This window comes from Carettochelys insculpta, chromosome 1, assembly GCF_033958435.1.
Source record: "Carettochelys insculpta isolate YL-2023 chromosome 1, ASM3395843v1, whole genome shotgun sequence".
NCBI classification, from domain to species: Eukaryota; Metazoa; Chordata; order Testudines; family Carettochelyidae; genus Carettochelys; species Carettochelys insculpta.
In genome coordinates, this window is record NC_134137.1 from 359081680 (window position 1) to 359104024 (window position 22345).

Sequence of the window (22345 nt, forward strand, 5' to 3'; positions counted from 1 at the left end):
CATATTGAAGGGCCTGTCTAGAATCAGTCTCGTGGGTCATATCTCAGGGATGTGAATTACAGCACATACTACAGGTACCACCTCCCTGGTTTGGCACCCTGAGGACCTCAGTAGTCTGAAATGAGGGATTTTGCCAGGTCAGGTCTAGATAATGTCCCACCCCCAGTCCCTGGTGACCCTCACTGTCCTGTCACAGTGAGCTCCCCAGGCCCATGCAGGGTTGCCACAGGACACCAGCTCCTCAGCCCCATGCAGGCCAGCCATGGGACATGGGCTTCCCAGCTCCAACTCTGCAACAGGACAGCCTGGGGACTCCAGCTCCCTGTCCCTTGCCTCCCTGCTGCCACCAGGGCTGCTGGGATACCACATCTGACCCTAGCTCCACTGTCCTCTGCTGCTGGGAAGCCAGCTTAGCTTGCCCTCCTGTCCTGATCCTCTGAGCCAGAAACATCCCTCCTCCTACCGAACAAGGATGTTGCCAGATCAGTGAGTGCTAGTTTTTAGAGGTGCAACTTGTAGTTCTCTGTCACTACTTTAAAACATGACCTATGTACCTTTTAATTTGTGCCAGCAGCATCCACATGGGCAAGTTGCAGTGTTGTTTGCCAATGCACACTGCAAATGCCCCTGTCCCTGCCCCATCCCAACCCCCGCCACACCATATTCAAAACTGCAGGGCCATGCAGACATATTTCATACACAATTCCTCTTAGCATTGAGCTGAAAATGACAGGGCATAGGGGAATTTTCTGTTCCATTCCCTTCCCCCTTGAATGTATTAAAGAAATTCAAAGCTATCTCTTTGTTGGTTTGTTTATACCTGTTTCTTTTTTACACTGAATCAGCAATTCTTCGCCTTATCCATTGCATGACCACAAGTTTCAACGTCAAAAGTTCTGGGACCCACTGTTCTAGTTTCAGGACCACCATCCTTTCCACTCATTCAATCAGAATGAGACTGAGGGTGGTCACATGGAGGATTCACGCTATAAGTATTGGGTCTTGACCCACTCTGTTTTGCTGAGGGATATAAATGGAAGCAGAGGAGTTTTATTCTGTAACATTAGTCACAGTATTTAAAACCAGAGTAGCAAGAAATCTATTATTTTTGTTCCTTTTCAGTTTCCTTTTCCCACATAGAGCAGAAGACAGGCAAGAGAGGGTGTGGCAGCTGCAAAAACAGAGACAGCATATTTTGCTATGAACTACGACACCAAAATTCACCAAGTTTTATTCATTAGAGAAGATGAACTGTTCTATCAAAAGAAAAGAAAAGAAGAAAACCACTTGCCTAACCAAGACAGAGTGATATTTTCTAAAGATAAAATTGCTACCAAGGGATTCCATTATTTCATGGTAAAAGTTGATAACTTAATTTGTTCTTCAAAAAAATCTTCATCTTACCCACAAACTCTGTCACTGGTATTTATTACCATAGATAACACCTGCTGAGAGCCTTCTGTCACAAAGCTTTTGAAGGCCGATGGCAGCTTCATGCTAATATCCTTCAATGGCCCTGGGATTTAAACCCATATCCTTAGGATTAAGTAAGATTAGTTTAAAATGAATAACCCTTTATAGCCAATATGCCCATATCCTTCATGAAATGCAGAATGAATCAGTTTAGACAGTCGAGTTTAAAACAACCAATCCATTTGGATGTCCAGTTTCAGTATCCTTTTCTATGCTTTATATTCAACTTCTATTTCATTGCTCTTAAATTGGCCTAGTGGTTAGGATCAGTGGACAAGCTCTCAATACTTAATATTAATACCGATTACTTTCCACAGCATATTATATAATTTTTTCTCTTCCTTCCCTCCAGGGGATTGATAATGGGATGCTGAAGCTCTCACTTCGTTTGCTCATGTGAGCTTAAATAGTAACAGAGAGGTAGCCACATTAGTCTGTATTATAACAAAACAAAACAGCAGTCGTGTAGCACTTTAAAAACTAACAAAATGATTTATTAGGTGATGAACTTTGCTTATGTGAACTCAGTCATGGGTAAGGACCAAAAGTTACCATCTGAAGTTTTCTGTGATACCAAGTGGTGGTTCAAATACAGTTCCTAGTGGCTATATAGCCACTCCTCAAAGCCTAAAACTGGACAGAAACTAAGGGTTTAATCCTGGTCCTATTCATGTCTTTGGCTTCCATCGAGGCAAGACTTCCCCAAAGAATTTGAAGGTAAACTCACAATCTGGTCCTGATTCAGAGCTTATTCACATTGGCTACCTCTGCACAAGAGGGATTTTCTGGCAACACTGGGCTTTTGTTTGAAAAACCGTGGAGCGTCTACAGGCAAAATCTGCTTTGTTGACAGTCTGTCAACAAAACTTGGCACATCCACCAGCAGCATTATACCTCTCTCCATTCAGGTATAATGCTTCTTCTGACAGTTTCCTGTTAACAAAACAGCCATGTAGATGGGCCAGCACCTTTTGTGCTTTCAATTCATGGGGAAGCTCTGTTTGCAGAGCTTCTGGTCATCTTTCCTGTTGAGAGAGGACCAGGCAGTCTGGCTGCTCTGTCGACAGAGTGGATTGCTCTTTTGATCCGCTTTTATGTGTAGACACACTCTGTTGGCAGACATTTTGCCAGGAAAACCCTTCTGATGGTGACTTCTGTCAACAGATGTTTCTCATGTAGACATAGACATCAGTTTTAGGCTCCATTGCCCGATACACCCTGGCATGAACAAAATCAGGTCCTTATGCATTCATGGGGAATACGGGAAATACGAGGTTAGTCTGGCCATCTTGTGGATTTGCATAATACCAGAAATTAGCTTAATACTGGTACTTTGTAGGTTTGTGGAACAGCAGCTGACAAGTGGTGATGCTGCAGAGCATTACTTGAATAGCAGTCCCATTGAAATAAACTGGCTCTCTGAGTTCAACAGAAAAGAAAAGCCAAGGGAAACCTGCCATTTTCACAGTCAGGATTAGAAAGTGATTATATCACCCTTCACGGCTGATTAGGTGAGTTTTTACATCAGGAAAAATGAGACAGTTTTAAACAGTAAGTATTTTTATTTCAGCTTTCATATTTCAGAAATAATATAGATACTAGTAACGTATGTCTTAAGGACAGATTTGTGAGCAAGGTTCACATTACCAGACTTCTGTAATTACGCACATGTGTAACATACATATATTCTGCAAATATTTATTGTGTGTGTGTGTGTGTATATATAAATATGACATTGCATAATAATGATAATATAAAACTTGCTCACAGGTTCACACTTACACATTATATACAGCAAGAATCTGCTTTATCTTTTAGATATAATATTACAACTACAGGCAGACACACATGAAATTGAAATAAACTTTATTCCAGATGTTGCAGTAAGCAAAGGTCTAATGCCTGTCTTAAAACCAACATTTATTTTGTTTAAAAATAACTTTATCTCAGCACTCAAGGAGCTCAATGGAATGTCCAAATGAACTAAATAAAACTCAGTTCTGCACCTGAGAAGACTGCATATAATGCCACTCACTCTGCATGCTCCATCAAAACCCATGTAGGGATTCATTCCCCCTCCTTATGAATACGCTCAGTGCAACAGCAAGGAGGCAATCTCTTTTTAACTTAAAGGAGACAGCTAAAGAGATTAAGTATGGAAATTGTAGGCAGGGTCAGCTGACAGATTGCTTTTGTGTTGCTTCATGTCATGCATCATATACAGGATTTCTATCTCTTCTGAAGAGGGATGTTTCTAAGTATAATAGATATGGTACAAACAAACAAAGATACAAATGCACTGTTCCCTTTTGGGACAGAGCATTAGACTGCTTTACAGTAAACTATCTGTGTGGCCGTGTCTACACGAGCCCCAAACTTTGAAATGGCCACGCAAATGGCCATTTCGAAGTTTACTAATGAAGCGCTGAAATGCATATTCAGCACTTCATTAGCATGCGGGTGGCCGCGGCACTTCGAAATTGACGCGCCTCGCCACTACGCGGCTCGTCCCGACGGGGCTCCTTTTCGAAAGGACCCCGCCTACTTCAAAGTCCCCTTATTCCCATCAGCTCATGGGAACAAGGTGACGTCGAAGTAGGCGGGGTCCTTTCGAAAATGAGCCCCGTCGGGACGAGCCGCGTAGCGGCAAGGCGCATCAATTTCGAAGTGCCGCGGCCGCCCGCATGCTAATGAAGCGCTGAATATGCATTTCAGCGTTTCATTAGTAAACTCTGAAATGGCCATTTGCGTGGCCATTTCGAAGTCTGGGGCTCATGTAGACGTAGCCTATATGACATAAAATTTTGTATCTGTGTGCCAATGTTTTAGGCGCTCTGTTTTGTATAAAACAAAAGTGACTGACTTTTGGAGGTGCTCATTACATGGGGCTCCCATGTCAGATGTAATGCTCACTTGGGTCACACTTCTGACCACTTTGGAAAAAGTTATCCTTTCTCTTTTGGACAGTGTCTAATGAACCAGCTGCCCTGAAGCCACTGCTCAAAGGAGATGCTAATTTTTACAGCAAGTTACCCTCATGCCAGCGCTGCAACAAATAACAGTTCTGAAATTTCCAGGTTGTCATAGTGGATCAGAACCAGCCACAGGTGCTGTGCAGAATGCTACTTATGCTCTTTGTTTCCTCAGTGACAGCAGAGCCTGAGCACACATGCATACTCTCTTGCTCTCTGCTGCACAGAATTAGCTAGTATTAGTGGATGCCCTATCTATTTCCTGTCAAGAATGGCAACAATACTCATCTTTAGAGACTAACAAAATAATTTATTAGGTGATGAGCTTTCGTGGGACAGACCCACTTCTTCAGATCGTGGGCCTGTCCCACGGAAGCTCATCACCTAATAAATTATTGCTAGTCTTTAAAGTGCTACCAGACTGCTTTTTTGTTTTGACTGTCTATAGACTAGCATAGCTTTTTCTCTCTTACTGTTCAACACTCGTCTTGTATGTGACCCATGGTCCCATGGCTCCTAATGACAGACAGGGCATAATACTGTGCAGGGATCTGTTACAGGATTCAGTATCTACAACATAACATGTGAGAAGTTACATATCTGTAACTGAAATTATGTTCCTAAGGTTTTGGCATTTAAGGTAAGTCACCAGAAGGTGACGTAAATCAGAGATACTCCTTTTACACAGGAGGCAACTTGGTCTTACCTGTTTTTTGTGTGTTCTATGCCTCACACTCTATGCTTAGTTGCATGCAAATCCAGGTGTGAATTGAAAGATAAGGAAATCTACAGGAAGAAATAGCAGGGGATGTTCAGTTTATGAATAAAGACAAAGGATTTGTCTGGAATATCTGGAGTGCAAAGAAGTACATTTTACCTCACAAGAAAACAGACAGCATGCTTCTCATGAAAGGAGGGTCACAACAAGCAAGGCTGGAAAATCCCACAAGGATTTTGAGTCAGCAATTTAGGTTAAATCTCTACAAACTGAGGTTGTCTGGTCAAGTCACATCCCTGGTCCAGAAGGATATTTCTGAGGATTAGCAAGGCTTAATATTACCTTTGAAAAATCCTGCATGCTTATCTATCAATCAGTTTAGGCACAGAGTCCTTAAGCTTTGAAAAATTGGCTGAATTTGCCTAAAAATTGATTTGGGTGGCAAATTTAGTTACTGGGGAGTAGAGTTACAAATGTGTAAAAAAATGAAAGTCAGTGGAACATGTGCAATGGTTATAGTCTTTGGCTACATCTGCACAGGAGAGTTTTTCTGACAAAACTGGGCTTTTGTCAGAAAAACCCTTGGAGCGTCTTCACACAAAATGTGCTTTGTCGACAATTTGTCAACAAAAGCCAGCACATCTGCCAGCAGCATTATACCTCTCCCTGTTCAGGCATAACGCCTCTCTTGACAGTGTTCTGTGAACAAAACAGCCATGTAGATGTTCCAGGGGCCCTTTTGTCAATAGACAGGGCTTCCGGTTCACCAGTCAGCTCTATCTGCAGAGCTTCTGGTTGGCCATTCTGTTGTGAGAGATCGGGGCAGTCTGGCTGTTCTCTGTCAACAGACTGGCTTTCTCTTTCCATCCCCTTTTATGTGTGGATGTAATCTGCCAACAGCAGTTTTGCTGGGAAATCCCTGCTGACAGTGACTTCTATTGACAGAAACTTCTCATGTAGACATAGCCTTCTGGTGTAACAAATAGTTATGTGCACGCGGCAAATGCTGCTGTAACTAGGGATTGGGATACTGATATTGAGAGAGCCTGGGTCTCCAGACAAATGCAACTTCATATTGCAAGGAAAGTACCCTTCCTTTGTGTAAATTCATATAAATATCCTGAAAATACAAAGTACAACCCCCTGAAGATTTTAGACTATTTTCTTTAGATTATGTACTATAAGGAGATGGTGCAGCTCACAGTCATTCTGAACAGTGGCAGGCAGTGAGATTTTTGAAAAGCGTGAGCTTAAAATATTCCAGATATTACTTCCCCCCCCCCAAAGAAAAAATTTAAGCCCAGAATCAGCTTTCCCTGCCAACTGAACCCTATCAGGGCCATAAAAGTAACTTTCTGAATAAACGCCAGCCTTTCCTTAGAAAATCTTATTTGGTTCTTAGTAATGTCATTTTGCAGCTCACAATACTTGCATTGTTTTATTCCAGGTTACTAGCCTAGCTTCTAAGAACACTCTCTATATTATTGTGTTCACTCAACAAAGACTGAAGTGATAGGGGTTCTGTAGGCAACAGCAGAATGCCTTTTACCCTGCAAATGCAAATGTTTTAAAGGCAACATTCTAATAGAAGTCTCAGTTTCTCCCATTTTCAGATATCCAAGCTAAACAATAATAAGGAGGGCTAATCATATTTTTAAAGTGCTGCAGGAAACAGCACTGATAACTTAGTGAAGTTCTTCATCTGATTTAGAGTGGGTGAGTGCTGCCGTGGGAAGTAGTCCTGTCTTTTTTGGTAAGGCATCAAACTGGGGTCCAGATCTCCTAGTTTAGTCAAGGTGGCACTTTTCACATGGGCACATCAGCCATCCTTTGGGATCCAAGTAAAATTCCAAGGTAGGTGAGTACATCCTACCTCCTCAAATCTCCTCAGTAGTTCAGGAGAATACAGTATTTTTGCTCCATTCCCTGTCTCCAGAAAGCACATGGTGTTGTTATATGCTGTTAATAATTACGTCTGTGCTTCACTCCAGAGGTGGCTGTGCTTCAGTGGCAGGTCAGGTGTTTCCTGGACAGGTCCAGAGTCCAGTCTTGCAGAACATCTGAGCTTAGTTCTGCTTTCAGCAGTGTCGGTTTCAAAGACAGATATCAGGCCCATACTTTATAAGTTCTTTGGGATTGGATAGATCACATACGCATCCAATTTTATTTGCACATCTACATGGACTAATTAAAGCTGAGCATGTTTGCCATATATACTTAACGTTTTCCATCTCTAGTAACTGAGGCTATAGGAGGTTTCCCAGCACATTTATCCCATCATTTCATTTGCTATTTAAATATTGCAGACACATTCAATTATCTACCTTCCAATTTATTTTTTGCTCCTCCTGTAAAGATCTTGGCAGCCTTGCTCTGGTATATTGAGAAGTAAGAAAAAGAAATCCTGCTCACCAACCCTGACCATCATTTCTTAGAGTGATATAGTGATCAAACAGCTGTCTCTTATAACATACTCCTTTTGCCTTGTATATCCACTTCACCAGCTCATTTAAACTGGTCCATGAAGGGTAACAGAATGATTTATGTTCAAAGAAGCAACACATTTGCCAAGCTGAACCCCATAAACTGATTTTTTCTGCATCACATGCTACTTGTGAAAGCTGAGCTATAATAAAGATTTTTCACTAAAATATTGAGAAGGACAATGGAAGTTTAAAAGGACTCAGATAAAAGAATTTAGGAAATCCACTTACTCTGTTAGAAGGACATCAGAAACATTTTAGAGTTATTAGAATATGAAATAAATGATCTTAAGGAAAAAATGAAACTTTAGAACTGCAAAGGGAAGATTAAACATAGATGAATGGAGAGCACAGATGAACTTGAATGTTAATCTGATGCATTTCCATTTAGTCTGTATGACTATAAAATCCCTGTTCAACATTTCAGAGTGTAAGTCTGACCCCTGTAATAGGTGAAAGCAGTGCCTTTAATGAAAGAATTTGAGTCCAACCTCCTCTTGGCTATTAATTTTGTAGGAAATCCAATTTAAGACAAAATTCTTCCATTAAGCAACTTGGCAATGTAATGTCAGATCATCCCCATACGAGAAAGTAACATAAGGGAGGTAATCATTTTATCCCAGCAGTAGCTAACTAAATTAAACGGGACAGCTTAAAACTCTTTGTGTGAAGTCCCAAACAGCTGCTAACTGTTGTATTATGTGCAACCACACTGATACTTGACATTTCCACTGGGAGCAAATACTTCAGCTAGTTAAAAAAATTACACCATGCTCCCTCCCCAGGTTACTGTGGTCATTTAAAAAAAAAATCACATGGCACTCTTAGAAACAGCAAAGGGGTGTCATGTCCTCATTTCCTGGCCAAATTCTATTTTGAGACAGTACTAAGAGCTCTGCCCTGTGAAGTGCTGAGAATCTGCTTCAGTACACTGAATGTTCTCAACTCCTGTCAGTTGGAGGGCACTCATAACTTCTCAGAAAGGCCTCAGTACCCAACAGGTTTAGGCTCAGAAAGTTTTCCTAAATGGCATCTACAGTTTCAAACAGATGTCATATTTCTTTTCACTCTCTTATGTGAATTTACTGTAACTGCATTCATGAGCAGTTGCTGCAGTGATAGCCTGCCAGTAGTGTATTTTAAGAGGGAGCTCCCAGAAAAATGTTCCCCTTAGAGTAGGATAATCTTCATGTACCAGGCTCCCATGTAGATCGCAGGTGTGAAGTACTGGGATTTTACTCATTCATTGTCCCTCTTAAACAAATTACTGGCAAATGTCTATGTATAACGAGGAGGATTACATAGCTTGGCAAATACACTTATATGAAGTCTGTAGGTGTACTGGATTGTATTCCTGAAAACAGCCTCACTAGAGCACAGCACTCAACTTGTGTATTGTGAAACAAGAGGGAGTTGAGATTCGTTAAGGAATTTAGCAGCATCCACTTCTGAGATGACTAATTATATTACCCTTGTGATGAGGAGCCCTAGTGACAAACCTAGACTCTATTGTGCTAGGTGCTGTACACAGAATAAAAAGATGGGTCTATTCTAAAGGCAAAATCTGGTTTATTCTAAAGCCAAAAGATTTTCTCTCCAGAAGTATGTGTGTGACCCCTTGAGGAAAAAAAACCGTCAGCAGCAATAGCCATAAAAGTTGTGACTCACATTTAAAAGCAGTGCAGTCACTCCTGATCCTCCCATCTGTTTTGTAGCAGGATTTTAACAAGTGACTCATGAAAATCACATTCGTGAGCACAGATTCTGAAACCTCCCCCCATCCCCAGCACTTAGCCTGTCAGTGGTGCATGAAAGGATTCCATAAGTATGCAACATGCACTGCAATCCTTAGGAATGAAACATCCCAAATGAAGTGAAACATTCAAACCTAAGGTAGTCTTCTATGTCTTACCATAAGACATACATCAACAATCTGGGCCCTCATCACTAAAGCTTCTTGAGTTAAAACTGGGGGGAAAAAAGAGGGGCGCAGAAATGCCCAGTCCTCTATAAGGGAGTATTTCTGAAGTCAAGTAGAAACCTACATTGAAAAGATGAAAGTATCCATGTTCAAATGAAAGAGTGTAACATCTAATCCATCTGCTTATTTACTGAAGGAGCTCACTCAACACCCTCCAGTAAAAATAAGTAAATGTTGTGTGTTACATATCACTAATAATCTGTGACACATACATGGGCTTCTGAAGCATCGTATATCAAAGCGCACTGTTATGTCTTCAGATGTGTATACTGTTTTTATGGAAAAAAGGCCTATGGTGCAGCTCTTGTTACTGATATTCATATAGTTCATATTAGGATACTAGGCACGTTGATGCCTTTCTCTATTTGTAATTTTTTAAAAGTAACAGAACATGTACTGTACACTGTGGTCAATATGATCTCTACCTGAGCAGTCTTTGGCCTGGAACAGAACAGGAAACAGAAGGGAAAATTGTAGCAAGTGAACTTTCTTCTGTGACAACTAGAAAAGATTAAAATAGGAATGGTTTGTCAAAGCAAGCTGAGACAGGCTTGGCTCTTACTAAACAAAAGTCAAAACCGGAGGTAGCTCAAATCCATTCATCCAAATCCCCAAATATTGAGAATGGGAGAAAGTTAAGGGACACGGCCCCTCTCTGTCAGAATATATTGTTACTGTTGTGGAATGCGAGAAATGGAGCTCTTAGCACTCTGCTGAGTATGTTAACTTGTGAATTTGACACAGAAAAGGACTGAATGAGCAAGACTTTTTTCCAGATTTTGTGATTTACTCTTCCTTACCTTCCACCTTTTGCAATCATCAAAACAAAAAAGCAGTCAAGTAGCACTTTAAAGACTAACAAAATAACAACATGGGATGAAAGCTCACCTAATAAATTATTTTGTTAGTCTTTAAAGTGCTACTTGACTGCTTTTTTGTTTTGATAATATATAGACTAGCATGGCTCCCTCTCTGTTACTTTTGCAACCATGTATTGCTCATCATTTCCTCTAATGGTTTCAAAACTCACAGGTGACCACACAAGACAAAGCCCCTGGTTCACCTTGCTGATGCCCCTGTTCTCACTGTAAGATAGCTTTCTGGTCTGAAGTTCATAATCCACCCCACACTACATCTAGGGAAAGCGAGTCTGATTCTCTTCTTTCATGAACTGAGATCAACAAAAAATCATGCCACTGAAGTCAATTGACACTTAGGAAATATGCATCAGTGAGAGAATATTCAGGTCATTTATCTGCATGTGGAGTACTTCACATGAACAGTGGACGTTTCACACGTGATAAGCACTTCCTTTAATACTTCTTAAAAAGAGGATATTTTTAAAAAGTCAGTGTGTACCAAGTTTAAATATTTCAATTAATTATGCCTGCATTATGCCCACATTTTGCACAGCATAGTTTTGACAAACTAGCAAGCCAAATGAATCCATTTAAAAAAATCTTATTTCTTATGCATAGAGTTGGGTTGCTTGTGTCTGGATGTCTCATACAATTAAAAAAAATCCACACAACTCAGCCCTTGTAATTTAGATGTAGCGATTTTCATACAATTACATCAGAGGCAAGGGTATTGACTCTTCTATTTAAACAAATAAAAGTATAGAGTTGAGTTTTATGGTCTGTGGTCCCAGATTTTCAAAAGTGACTTGTGAGAGTGGGTGTTTAATCTCAGGTGCCCTGAGGCCTGATTTTCAGATGGTGGATGTATAGCATTTTCTAAAACTAAGGCCACCATAGGTATGTCTGTGAAGCTGAAGTCTCCATGACCTGGGCTTGTGAACGTAGCATAGCCAAGCCTTTGCTTGAGTTCTCCACATAGCACTGTAAACCTGGTTTTATAATTGCTAGACACAGGTTTTACACCCATGCAAAGGAATCCATACTGCACTATGCATACATTCTGTCTCAAGTCTGTAACTTAATCTACATCCATACTGCAACACGACAGGTTTCGGACCTGAGTCAAAGTGGGACTTGGCATTGGATTTATGACCTCAGCAGGATCTTGGGGCCTGGGCAGCGTTTCCATGAGTTTTTCCATCCATCGGCAGAATACATTTTTGTTATGGGAACTGTGACATGGGTGGATGTGCATCATCAATAGAAACGTGCTGTCCACCAGGGGTGAGGTTGCTCTGCTAATTAGCTGGGCAGCACCTAAATCTCTCCTAAGCGGCCGCCCAACCTCACAGCTTACAGGGAACACTGAACCTGGGTCCTGAGTGCTTGCTGATCCAAACTATGCTCATTTGTGTGTGGATGGAAGGCATGGGGGAATAGGAGCTTGGTTCAAACCTGAATCAGCACCCAAGCTTATTATGCAATGTAGACATGCAGTTCCTGTAACAGTTCCCTAAAGCTGGGGACAGAAAATTACTAGTTACCTTAAACAATGTGGCCCAGGACTCCCAGAATGTGATAACACTTCGATAAAATCTGAAAAAAGCTTGAGTTCTGCATCTATAACAGAAATAAGATCCCAGATTGATAGGCTTTTTTTTAAGTTATCTTTCACCTTACAAGTCTTGCTTCTCTTTGGAAGTAGCTTTATTTATATGAACATCTCCTCCAAAGAGTCCACCAGCTATTTGACCACAAAACTATTGCTACTTGGACTGTCAACACCACAAAGTCCAAATAATAAATGAACTTTTTTATTAAGTGTAGTACCATTAGCATCACAATGAGGGCCTGTTTCAAAACAAGCAGTGTTGCTCTTACTCAAAAGCTAAAAGAAAATTGTTTCTCGGCTTCTTTATTTCTCCTAGAGGGCAACCACAGGGGTTATATTAAATCTTTTTAAATACATTGACAGTTGAAAAAGGGCTGCTGCTGCTGCTGCTGCTGCTCTAGTAACGTTTTATGCTTCTAAATTGGTATTAATGAAGCTGGATGAGTCTTTCTTAGAAGTTGTGTCTTTGTGCTAGTAAGTTTTAAGCCTTGTGAAGAGACATAGCTGTCTGTGAATTTGCAGAAACTTAGACTTGATCCATTAGTTATTTGTCATTTCCAGTGAAAACAGTGGAGGATCAACACAGGAAACTTCTCTTTGACTATGCTGTTATACACAAGTCTGTGTGAAGTACACACAGGAAAACCTGTCAAACTCACCTGGTCTGGGCATCTCAATATGATTCAAACATCAAAGCAGATTTGCTAAGAGGTCCAAGGCTCAAAAATCACATGGAGCAGGCTTTCAGGGCTTCAGAACAATACATCATACCCGGTTTGGGAGCACATGAACCCCCATACTTGGACATGTAAATTGAAATAAAAACAAAGCTTTGAAATAAAAATAATGCTACCATGTGGCCTGCCCCTCCCTCTATTTCTTGGACAAGACTCCCATTCCTTCAACAAGAGCTCTGCCCACAGAAGGACTGTAGAATTAGGCCCCAAAATCTCATGTTCCAAGCTGGGTAGTACCACTCCTGAATGTGTATGCTCAAGTATATATGCTGGTAGGCTTAGAAATTGCACATGTGGTTCCCAGTATTCCATGAGGTAATGGCAGATAGCCTTTGTCTTCTGTTAAATTGTACAGATTGAGAAGAGCTCTCCTAGCGTAATTCTGACTGACATGGGTTGTCAGCACAAGATATTGAACTTGCAACCCTAGGAGCTAAAGCCCTGGGCTCTACCACATGAGCTAAAGGCCAGCAGCTTCTCAGCCACGCCTGTAGAGCAGAGACTTCACTCTCCCTAGTGGGCTCAGTGCCTCCGGGGATTACACTAGGATGGTTTGTTCCCCCTTCCTATCCTACTTTTTCAAGTGCCAGAATTAGGGGGCTTAAAACTACCTGCTTTCCGTCCTCCCACTCCCTCTTCTGATCTCTGCTCAGAGCAAAAGCTGTGAAGCACAGATCTGCCCACTATAGTTAATAGGACAATGAGGTGATGATAAAACTGCCCAGACAGATTAGTGAATACCTGAGTCTAATCCTCCATGGATTTATGTTTTGTCTAGTCACTGATATCCATATAAAGTGAATGGTTTGATCCTAAGCTCATTTCACCTTGCAAAGAAGTAAACAACGGTACAAGATGCATGGCAATGAGAGAGCAGGTCTGTAATACACGCATGGTATTGGAATTTTTAAGGCACACAAAATGTTAAATTCTGCACTGTCAAATACTCTTTTAACAATAACAAACGAGTCACAAACTCTATTTTATATAGAAAAGTGAACAAATTTCTGATTTCAGAAATAGAAATTAAGGATTAAATCCTGCTCCCATTTAAATTAATTGCAAAATTCCAGCGATGAGGCCCTCAAGATATTAAAGCAGCTTACATCTAATTACAGGCTCTTTTTGGCGCAATGCATGACAAGATCTCTGTCTTCCCTGATTAAAAGTGGAATTGGTCAGGTTACTGATTGGATTCCCCTGTGTCAAATGCTATTATGTGAATATCAAGGGTCTATTCCTAGAAGGTGAGCTCAGCTTTCAAATGCATCACTCTTTTCTTCCCTCCTGATTTACAAACTTTTTTTTAATTTCTGTATATACTGTTATTTTAATAGTAAGACATGAATCCAATCCAAAATATGAACAATATCACGCAAGTTTCTTGTGTTAAGAGGAACTACTTGACCTTTAATTGTTGCCTAATTTAATTATGTTTAAACCATGAGGGCAAATAAAAATGCTTAAATTTTCATTTTACTACAACGTCAACAATTCTTGCATGCCATATCTTCTGTTAAAGAGATTATTATTATTATTATTATTATTAAAAGGAATGGCCTTGGAAGTACATTAAAGCTGAAAGGGGGCATTGTCACCTTTGAAGAGTAAACAGCATCACATTTCACCTTTTTCTGTCAGAACAGTGCATAATAGTGGCCCCATTGTTCCTTAGATGGGGCATTTTTCCTGCTTAACACAGTAAGCTAAGAAATCCCTTTTCACATCCCAAAGCTCTTTCGACCATCTGGAAAGCAAACGTAATAAAAAATAAACTTACTGTTTTCATTTTACAGGGGGAGCTTGCCACTCAGTGCTTCAGATAATGTTGACTATATATATTTGTGTATTTTTATACATTCTCTGCATATAACCGTTTACTTCAGAGACTCATAAAATGCTGTTTAAAAAGCAAGGGAGTCATAACACATATATTGTATTGAAAAACAAAAGAAAATTGCTCCAGGCTTGACGTTTTTGATGTGCAGAACTGAGCATATTCAGAAGAAATCAATGAATATGGCTAAGTCTTGAGGCACTGAGGGGAAATGATTACATCAGTCCATTGAAACAATCACAGCACAGCCTTGCAAGGCTCAGGAGATACTATGACTACTACATCTTTTCTCTGAGGGCTAGAGACTCGCCCTGTTATTCACACTGAATAAACTATTCAGGGGCTATTTATGTAAGAGGAGCAGAATCTGGTCCAGAGCAAAGATACTGCAATATTCAGTACTCTGAAAAAATGGCGCTAAATTCACAAGGGGGTACAAATGGTGAGAATTTTCAGAATCCTTTGCGGCTGGGCTCTTCACCAAAAGCAATTTGCTCCAGGTCCTACAGGACACCTGTGGCCACAAAACTTGGGTTTTTTGAGCCCCATGCTCACACGCAAATGACAGGACTATTCCTCCATGCTTATTAACCCCTCCAGTTGGAATATGGAAGTGGACAACTAGGCTAATTTTCTGCACTATTCAATGTGAGAAATAGTGTGATCTGGTTTATATAAGCCTTTTATGGTTCTGGCTAGAGCAGCAATACTCATTCACAGCAGACTTTGCCTCTGTCCAGATTGAGCTTGGAGTCAGAGCCTGCTAAATTTTGACAGCCTGGGAGCTTACACGCAGTAGTGAGGAATACTGAATCAAAACTTTAAACATCCTCTGCACTTCCCGGTGGCCACTGTCTTAGCACCAAAATAGTTACCTTAATTGGAAAGCCAATCTACATCCACTGAGGATCTACCCAATTGTATTCAGATCCCATTACTGTACAATGTACAATAGATTACTATCATTTCTCTTTGTATGGGCCTCTTTCCAATAGTACTTTCCCTGATATACTGGAACTGCTACCCTAAAATCTGTAAATCACAAAAATTAGAACAGGAAAAGACCTACAAAGTGCAGAATTTACCTCTAAACTCTGTTTTGCCAGGATGGAATTTGGACAATTAGAGATGGAAAAGACATTCCTTATACTTAATATTTACTAGGTGTTTCTCTGCATACTACTACTTTGAGATGAATTCTGCCATTAGAAATAGGGTTATGATCATGTGGAATCTTTGGGCATGTAGAACAAATAGAAAGTGGGGTGGAGAGTCCTGGTAGACTTATTTCACCTTTCATGAAGGAAAGAAGAAAAACGTAAAAGCAAACAAAAAAGCCAGATCCTTTGATTTATCCCTTGTGAATTCATCATGGCCTAGAAGAGAGGAGAGGCTTCACGTTACCATGTAGCCCATTAACTGACACTGAGATCACCTAGTTGATGTCAAGGAATAACGTACAACTACTTTGGATATGTTCTGACTTATTCTAGGGATATTCTGGTGTAGTGGATAGAGCATGGACATCATGGGTGTGAGCAAAGTGTTGGTGTATTAATCACTAACATGACCCTATGTTACCGAAGGATTTCCCTGTATAGGTGGAATCTTTAAGTATCAAGAGCTGCCAGGCTCACAACAGCCATGCACCAGGAGACCAGTACAAAACTGCCCAAATGCAGGAAGGATCTGTTTCATGTGATTCAAAAATAGACCAAAGCCCAGCTTTTGTGCAGGGCTCAGGGAACCTGTATATTATGTGCCAAATAGTTACTAATATGAATGCAAGAGAACTGATAGGCCCAGAGACAACATGTACATGGAGAGGTGACTGGTATCACAGTTTCAGACACAGAATAATAAAGCAAGCACAACAGTTTTCCAGACATTTGGGTGATTGAAGCAGTAATAGAATAAATGGAGTCAATCATAAAAACATGAATAGCTCTTGACTGGCTGCATGGCTTTTCCCACTTACTCTTGTATTTCTTTATTAGGGGCTAGATGACTTAGTCACACTTGCAAGTGGTTTGGATTGTGAGCAATGTGGGCTGATAGACACGTCTGGCAATATGGCTTGGCCTGAGGGCTGAATTCCTTCTAAATTTCATGAAATGTGTAATCTCAGAAACTTCAATTCAAGCCCTGGAAACAGCATATGCAAAAAACATCAATCCAAAGCATATTTTGCAACATTTGATTCTTCTCAATTTAAGCACCTCTACGAAATTCTAATACAAATACACAGAGGGAGAAAATTACTAAAACAACTCACGGAATCACCACCAAAAATGCTAACAGCCAGCATGCAAGGAAGTCCGGATTTGCAATTAAATGCAGCGTTTTAAAACACTGACATCCCTATTATGATAAAATACTGCTCATCATCTTATATAAAAACAGGTTTTAGAGGCGAACTGTGCATATATTTTGAAAACGAGCATTTTGATAGCCCATTTACAATATACGGGCATCAATAATTGGACTCAATGTGAATCTTCAATTGATAAGGATATGCGCTATTTATTTTATATACAGTACACACATAAAACTAATAGTATACAAAACAACAGGTAATTTTTGATGCTCAAGTAAGATCCCTTAAAAAGGCATGATTTTCAAAGGATGAATGCCTAGATTCTGAAAATCTCATCTCTTTAAAGCATGGGTGTCCAACCTTTTGGCTTGCCTGGGCCACATTGAGTGAAGAGGAATTGTCTTGGGCCACATATAAAATATATAATATAGTTAATGTATATAAATCACATAATGATGTTAAAAGTTTACGATCTTGTGGGGCCTCATTACTAGCTGTCCAGGGCCGCATACGGCCCGCGGGCTGGACACACCTGCTTTAAAAGTATCCCTAGATGGGCAGCAAAATGGAGACAACCAGTATAACTATCTCTTTTGAAATTGTTGGCCATGTACTCCATACATCCCCCATATGCACTGTGATAATTACCTTTAAAATACAAAAATCAAGGACGTCTTAATTCTACCTAAGCCATAATCACACACTTCAAAGAAAAGAAAAAAAAAATGAAACAAATCCCATGTACTTGTTCCTGTAGTTACAGTACTGCTAAAACTAGCATCTGTGTAAAAGTTAACCTCAGCATTTCTTCGGCGCTACAGTAAAACAAATAATTAAAAAAAACAGTTTTATGGACATGCATTTAGAAGCTACCACCTTACTTATTACTCAATTATTGAATTTAATGAAAACAAGAAAATGTTGTACAATAACATTAGCTTATGCATGTTTATCTGCTTTCTTACCATTGAATGTTAAGAACACCCTGGCCTGAGGCTGTGAAGATCCTTTTACAGTGCTAGAGTAAATAAATATCCCAATCAACACGTGGACTGCTAGAAATGCCATATCTTCCAATTTTCTCAACTCAATATCTGAGAAATAAAACCTAAAAGAAACGAGAGAGCCCATTACTAATGTTACATTATATACATTATGTAGACCAAAATCAACAGTACAGAAGAGAGTCAGAGAGATTTGCCAGATTGAAAATTATAATATATGACACTTCTGCTTTTTCCTTTTACCTCTGAAAATGTTTTGTCTGGATATGTTCTGTGTTGGCACTAAAAGAACTATAGGCATTTAAGTTACAACACATAGAGTCAACATTTTTAGGTGAGTAAAGATTGCAAGATTAGACCCGGTTTATTTCAATAAGGATAATTCCACCTGCTGGAAAAATAATTACGCTAAATGTCAAGGCAGAGCAAAGCAAGGACAGGAGATAATGTTTCATGAATAAAAGCTGGCTGATATTTTTAGACCTCTCTCCTTACTGTACATCATGTTTAAGCCATACAGTTTTTTAAAACTTCAGGCCTGCTCCAGGGAGCCCTCGGCCTTGCCTTTTTTGTCATTTCTTATAAATATGCATTATTTAAAACAAGAAAAAGTGAACTACTGGCCTGATTAAGACAATGGCAAAAAATGAGTTCACCAGCACTAAGATTTCACCCTCATTCTTTACACTTGACATCAACTGTTGCTTAGGATAACTCCAGTCGGAGTTCAGTCCCAGGTTTGTGTTTTAGAACAGGAATAGTTCAAACTGTATGGTATATAAATACTCTGCTCAGTCGATTGCTTCACTCCCTTCCCATACTCCTGGTGGTTGTGTTTGCACATCTGATAGAATGCTCCATTCTGGCTTGAGTAGTTTTCCAAGGAAGAATACTACAAACTTCCTGCTTTTCTAATTCCACAGTGGCTTAGATAGGGTCGGATCCAAAGTCTGGTGGAGTCAATAGGAGCCTATAAAATAAAACCTCATTCAAAGCTAAGCACTAACACAACACTTTCACAGTACCTCCCATCTGTGTATCCAAAAACTACTTTCCAAAGGCTTATGAAAACAGCCTCATATGGGCAAGAAGAACTAGTCCCATTTTACACATAGAAAAATGGAGGCTTAGAAACATTAAGGGGCCTCTCATGGTCACACACAACTAGGCTCTGATTCCCCATTGATTCAGTTTCACCTCTTTTATATTGGTGTATCTCTTCTGATATCAGCAAATTTACAGCTACATAAAGCTGGCACAACAGAGAGGGGAATTAGTATTCAAGTCTGTTCTCTGAAGAGAAACCATATATACTGATTCCTAACCCCATTCTTACCATACAAACTTCTGGTTACGTTTTTAATAAGAACAACCCCTTTTCTACATGCTGTTCAGGGTCCTCTGAGGTTGTTGCCATGAAGAAAGTACTTTGCCTTCACTTTCCATTGAATCACTCAACAACTGGCAAAATGTGGCCTTTAGTGCCTAAGAATTTCCACAGTAAATTAACATTAAGCACTGAAGGGTTTTGTTTAAGCTGAGAACTGATATTAACTGGACTGTGTTAATGCAGACTACTCTACACTGCACCTCAGCAAGCAAGGACCACTTCCAAAGCTGAAGACTGTAGTTCTCTATCCATGTCTATTCAGTCCTAGCCCTCTCTGTTAAGACAAACATCTGTCCTAAAAAATAACTTGCCTCGAGCTTCCACCTACTTTCATATAGGGCAGTAAACAGCTCTTTGCTAATGATGACTTCAGTTCAGTCCCAAGTCAGATTGGATTCAGAGGTGAAAAGCTCAGTGTCCCATTACCACATCTCAGCCAATATTCGCTTACTGTAAATAATTTTTAGAAAGAGCCACAATCTGTACCACAATTCCATACTAAACTCTGGCATTAGGTAGAGCAAAAAGAGAGAGAGTTTCTGCACCAGTCAGACTAGCTCAGCAGTTACATCTCCTTGCAGCTAATCTGGTGCTGACTAGTACACCAAGACCAGGTATAGTGTTGTTTCTCCGCTGCCAAAAATCACTAATGCGGGCAATTTACCAAATAGAGCTCTACAGTACAAAAGGAAACAACCCGTTCAGAAACAGCCCCAGTTAATTTTCAAGGGCTCGTTAAGTAATACAATTATACTTGTATAATCTTTGCCAATTTTTTTAAACAAGCTGCACCAATTCCAATATTAACACTACTTTTAAATTCAATACCCTACCACTAGCCCATGGGACAGCCTTCTACTTAACCTTCTTCAAACACAGGAATGCCATTAAATCCTGATAAGATTGCTTTGTGGGGCCAAAACAAATGGCCAATCATACCAAACATGTGATTTTAACAGTTGCAGTGGGATTAGTGTTGTACAGTAGCAGTACTATGCCCTCTTTGCAATGCAGCTGGGAACAGAAAAATGGAAACTATAGGATTATTTCTATTCCTCTAAATCATATTGGGAGGACCTGTCAAAAAATAATCCTTCCACGTTCCTAGCCAAATCTAATTTCATCAGGGTGAAATCCTCCTTTACTTCACTGTTTGAATTGCAAATTGCCACTATTACACTAAAGTGACAAGCAATAGGAGTGACAAACAATAAACTGTACACTCCCCGCCCTGCTGTTCTGTACACTTAATAAAGGCACATTGCTGTCATAAAGGTATCACAAGGCTTTGTTATATTATAGCCTTCTCTGACATGGGAGTTAGAGAATGGAAGTATGTTGTTGCATTTTCAGAGATTTTAGTACCTCTTGGCAATTTAAAACAAACTCATTCTAGTTCAGAATTGCAGTTTGGGCTAATATCCCAGGTCTGTATTTATATCTAGAAAGTCAGGATAGTAAATAAAATCAACTTATTCTGATCACATGATCTTTACAGGCAAGCAACTTCATTAAAACCCCACAAGGTACCCTTCCCCCGCACACACTTACAAGTACCCCCCAGCACACACTTAGCACAAGCACAAGAAAGAGTGTCCTAGTTTTATTTCTGACGGTTTGTTCCTACTTTCACAGCGTGAAGAACAAACCTGCCGCAGAGGCAAAGTTTCATTCGGGTGGAGGGTTGCTTTTTTTTTTTTTTTAAAGAAAGCTACCCTGTAACTTCGCTGCAAAGCGCCCTGCAGGTGTCATACGCTCAAGGCTGAATTCCAGAATTACCCTTTGCAGCTCAAATCAGCCACTAGAAGGAAAAAAATACAAAATTATGCAGTCGGTGGCGGGGGGGGGGGGGGGTCATTGTCATTAGCTATGAGCTGTGGCAAAAATCAGCAATCACATTAATTACAGCTCGGCAAGAGAACTTTCAATCATGCTTACCCAGCTAGCGAAGGGATCAGCAGTGCAATGCCATTACATTTCTATCTGGTTTCTATCAGTTTGTGGGCTCCCCTCTTACCAGAGCGCTTTAATTCCAAACCTGGCTCCTTGGAGCGAACCTTGTCCCGGTGGCTGCCAGTTTCTTTGTCCAATAATCCTTATGGCTATCAGGCTCCGGGAACTCTTCTCCCCATTCCTTAATTAAGCACCTAAGCGTGAATGGAAAGGAGCCGAGCGATGACGGTGGAAGCTTTGGTGTCCAGTTACAGTCACCACCAACTCACTCTGGTCCTACCGCCCTCCCAGCCGCCGCTCGAGCGAGGCAACTCGCCCCAGGCTGGAACACCTCATTAGCCGAGCAAGCAGGGGCAGATCTCGGAGATATTGTAAGGCAGACAGGCCACACCCAGAAGGAAGAGAGCGAGTCCCAGACAGAGAGAGGCGGAAGGAGAGCTAAAAAGGCAGCCGCGAGGACAGGAGCGGAAACGCGGCGCGGGCTGGGGAAGCCGAGGGATGCCGGCTCACAAAAGGGAGTTTGCTCCGCCGGCTGGAGGGAGTCAGTGGCTGGCAGGACGGACGGGGAGCACCCGGGAAGCAGGCAGCCGCTTTTTGGTCAGCCGGAGGAAACTCAAAAAGGCTTTTCGGAGGGGGGAGGGGGAGAAAGGTGGTTGAATCCCTTTTTTAGGGAAAGATTTCTTTCTCTGCAGGAGTCCGGGGCTGGTTCTCGGGACAGGGCTTATAAACGCGTGCCAGGGAGGCAGGCAAGTTCCAGGGGGGTTGTCCTGTAGATGTGTGGCTGTAAAACCAACAAGAAGTCCTGGGGCACCTTATAGACGCACAGATATTTTGGAGCATGAGCTTTCGTGGGCAAAGACATATAAAAACAAGGTCTGTAAAACCAGGGAGAAGTCCTGTGGCACCTTATAGACTCACAGATATTTTGGAGCATGAGCTTTCGTGGGCAAGCCCACGAAAGCTCATGCTCCAAAATATCTGTGAGTCTATAAGGTGCCACAGGACTTC

General features: G+C 40.7%; 1 protein-coding gene across 2 annotated transcripts in view; it reads right to left on the reverse strand.

The window, feature by feature from the left end:
* SEMA3C (semaphorin 3C) overlaps window positions 1–21896 on the reverse strand; it is a 179918-nt gene extending 158022 nt beyond the window's left edge. Inside the window, exons 1-2 of one of the 2 annotated variants that reach the window (XM_075017383.1) lie at window positions 21402–21896; window positions 17956–18098 (exon numbers count right to left, since the gene is read on the reverse strand). In XM_075017383.1, coding sequence (XP_074873484.1) covers window positions 17956–18058 — 103 coding nt within the window. In that variant the 5' untranslated portion in view covers window positions 18059–18098; window positions 21402–21896. Of the gene's footprint in view, window positions 1–17955; window positions 18099–21322 lie in introns of both variants that reach the window. The other variant, XM_075017382.1, reaches the window with a different exon arrangement.
* Between the last annotated feature and the right edge of the window lie 449 nt (window positions 21897–22345).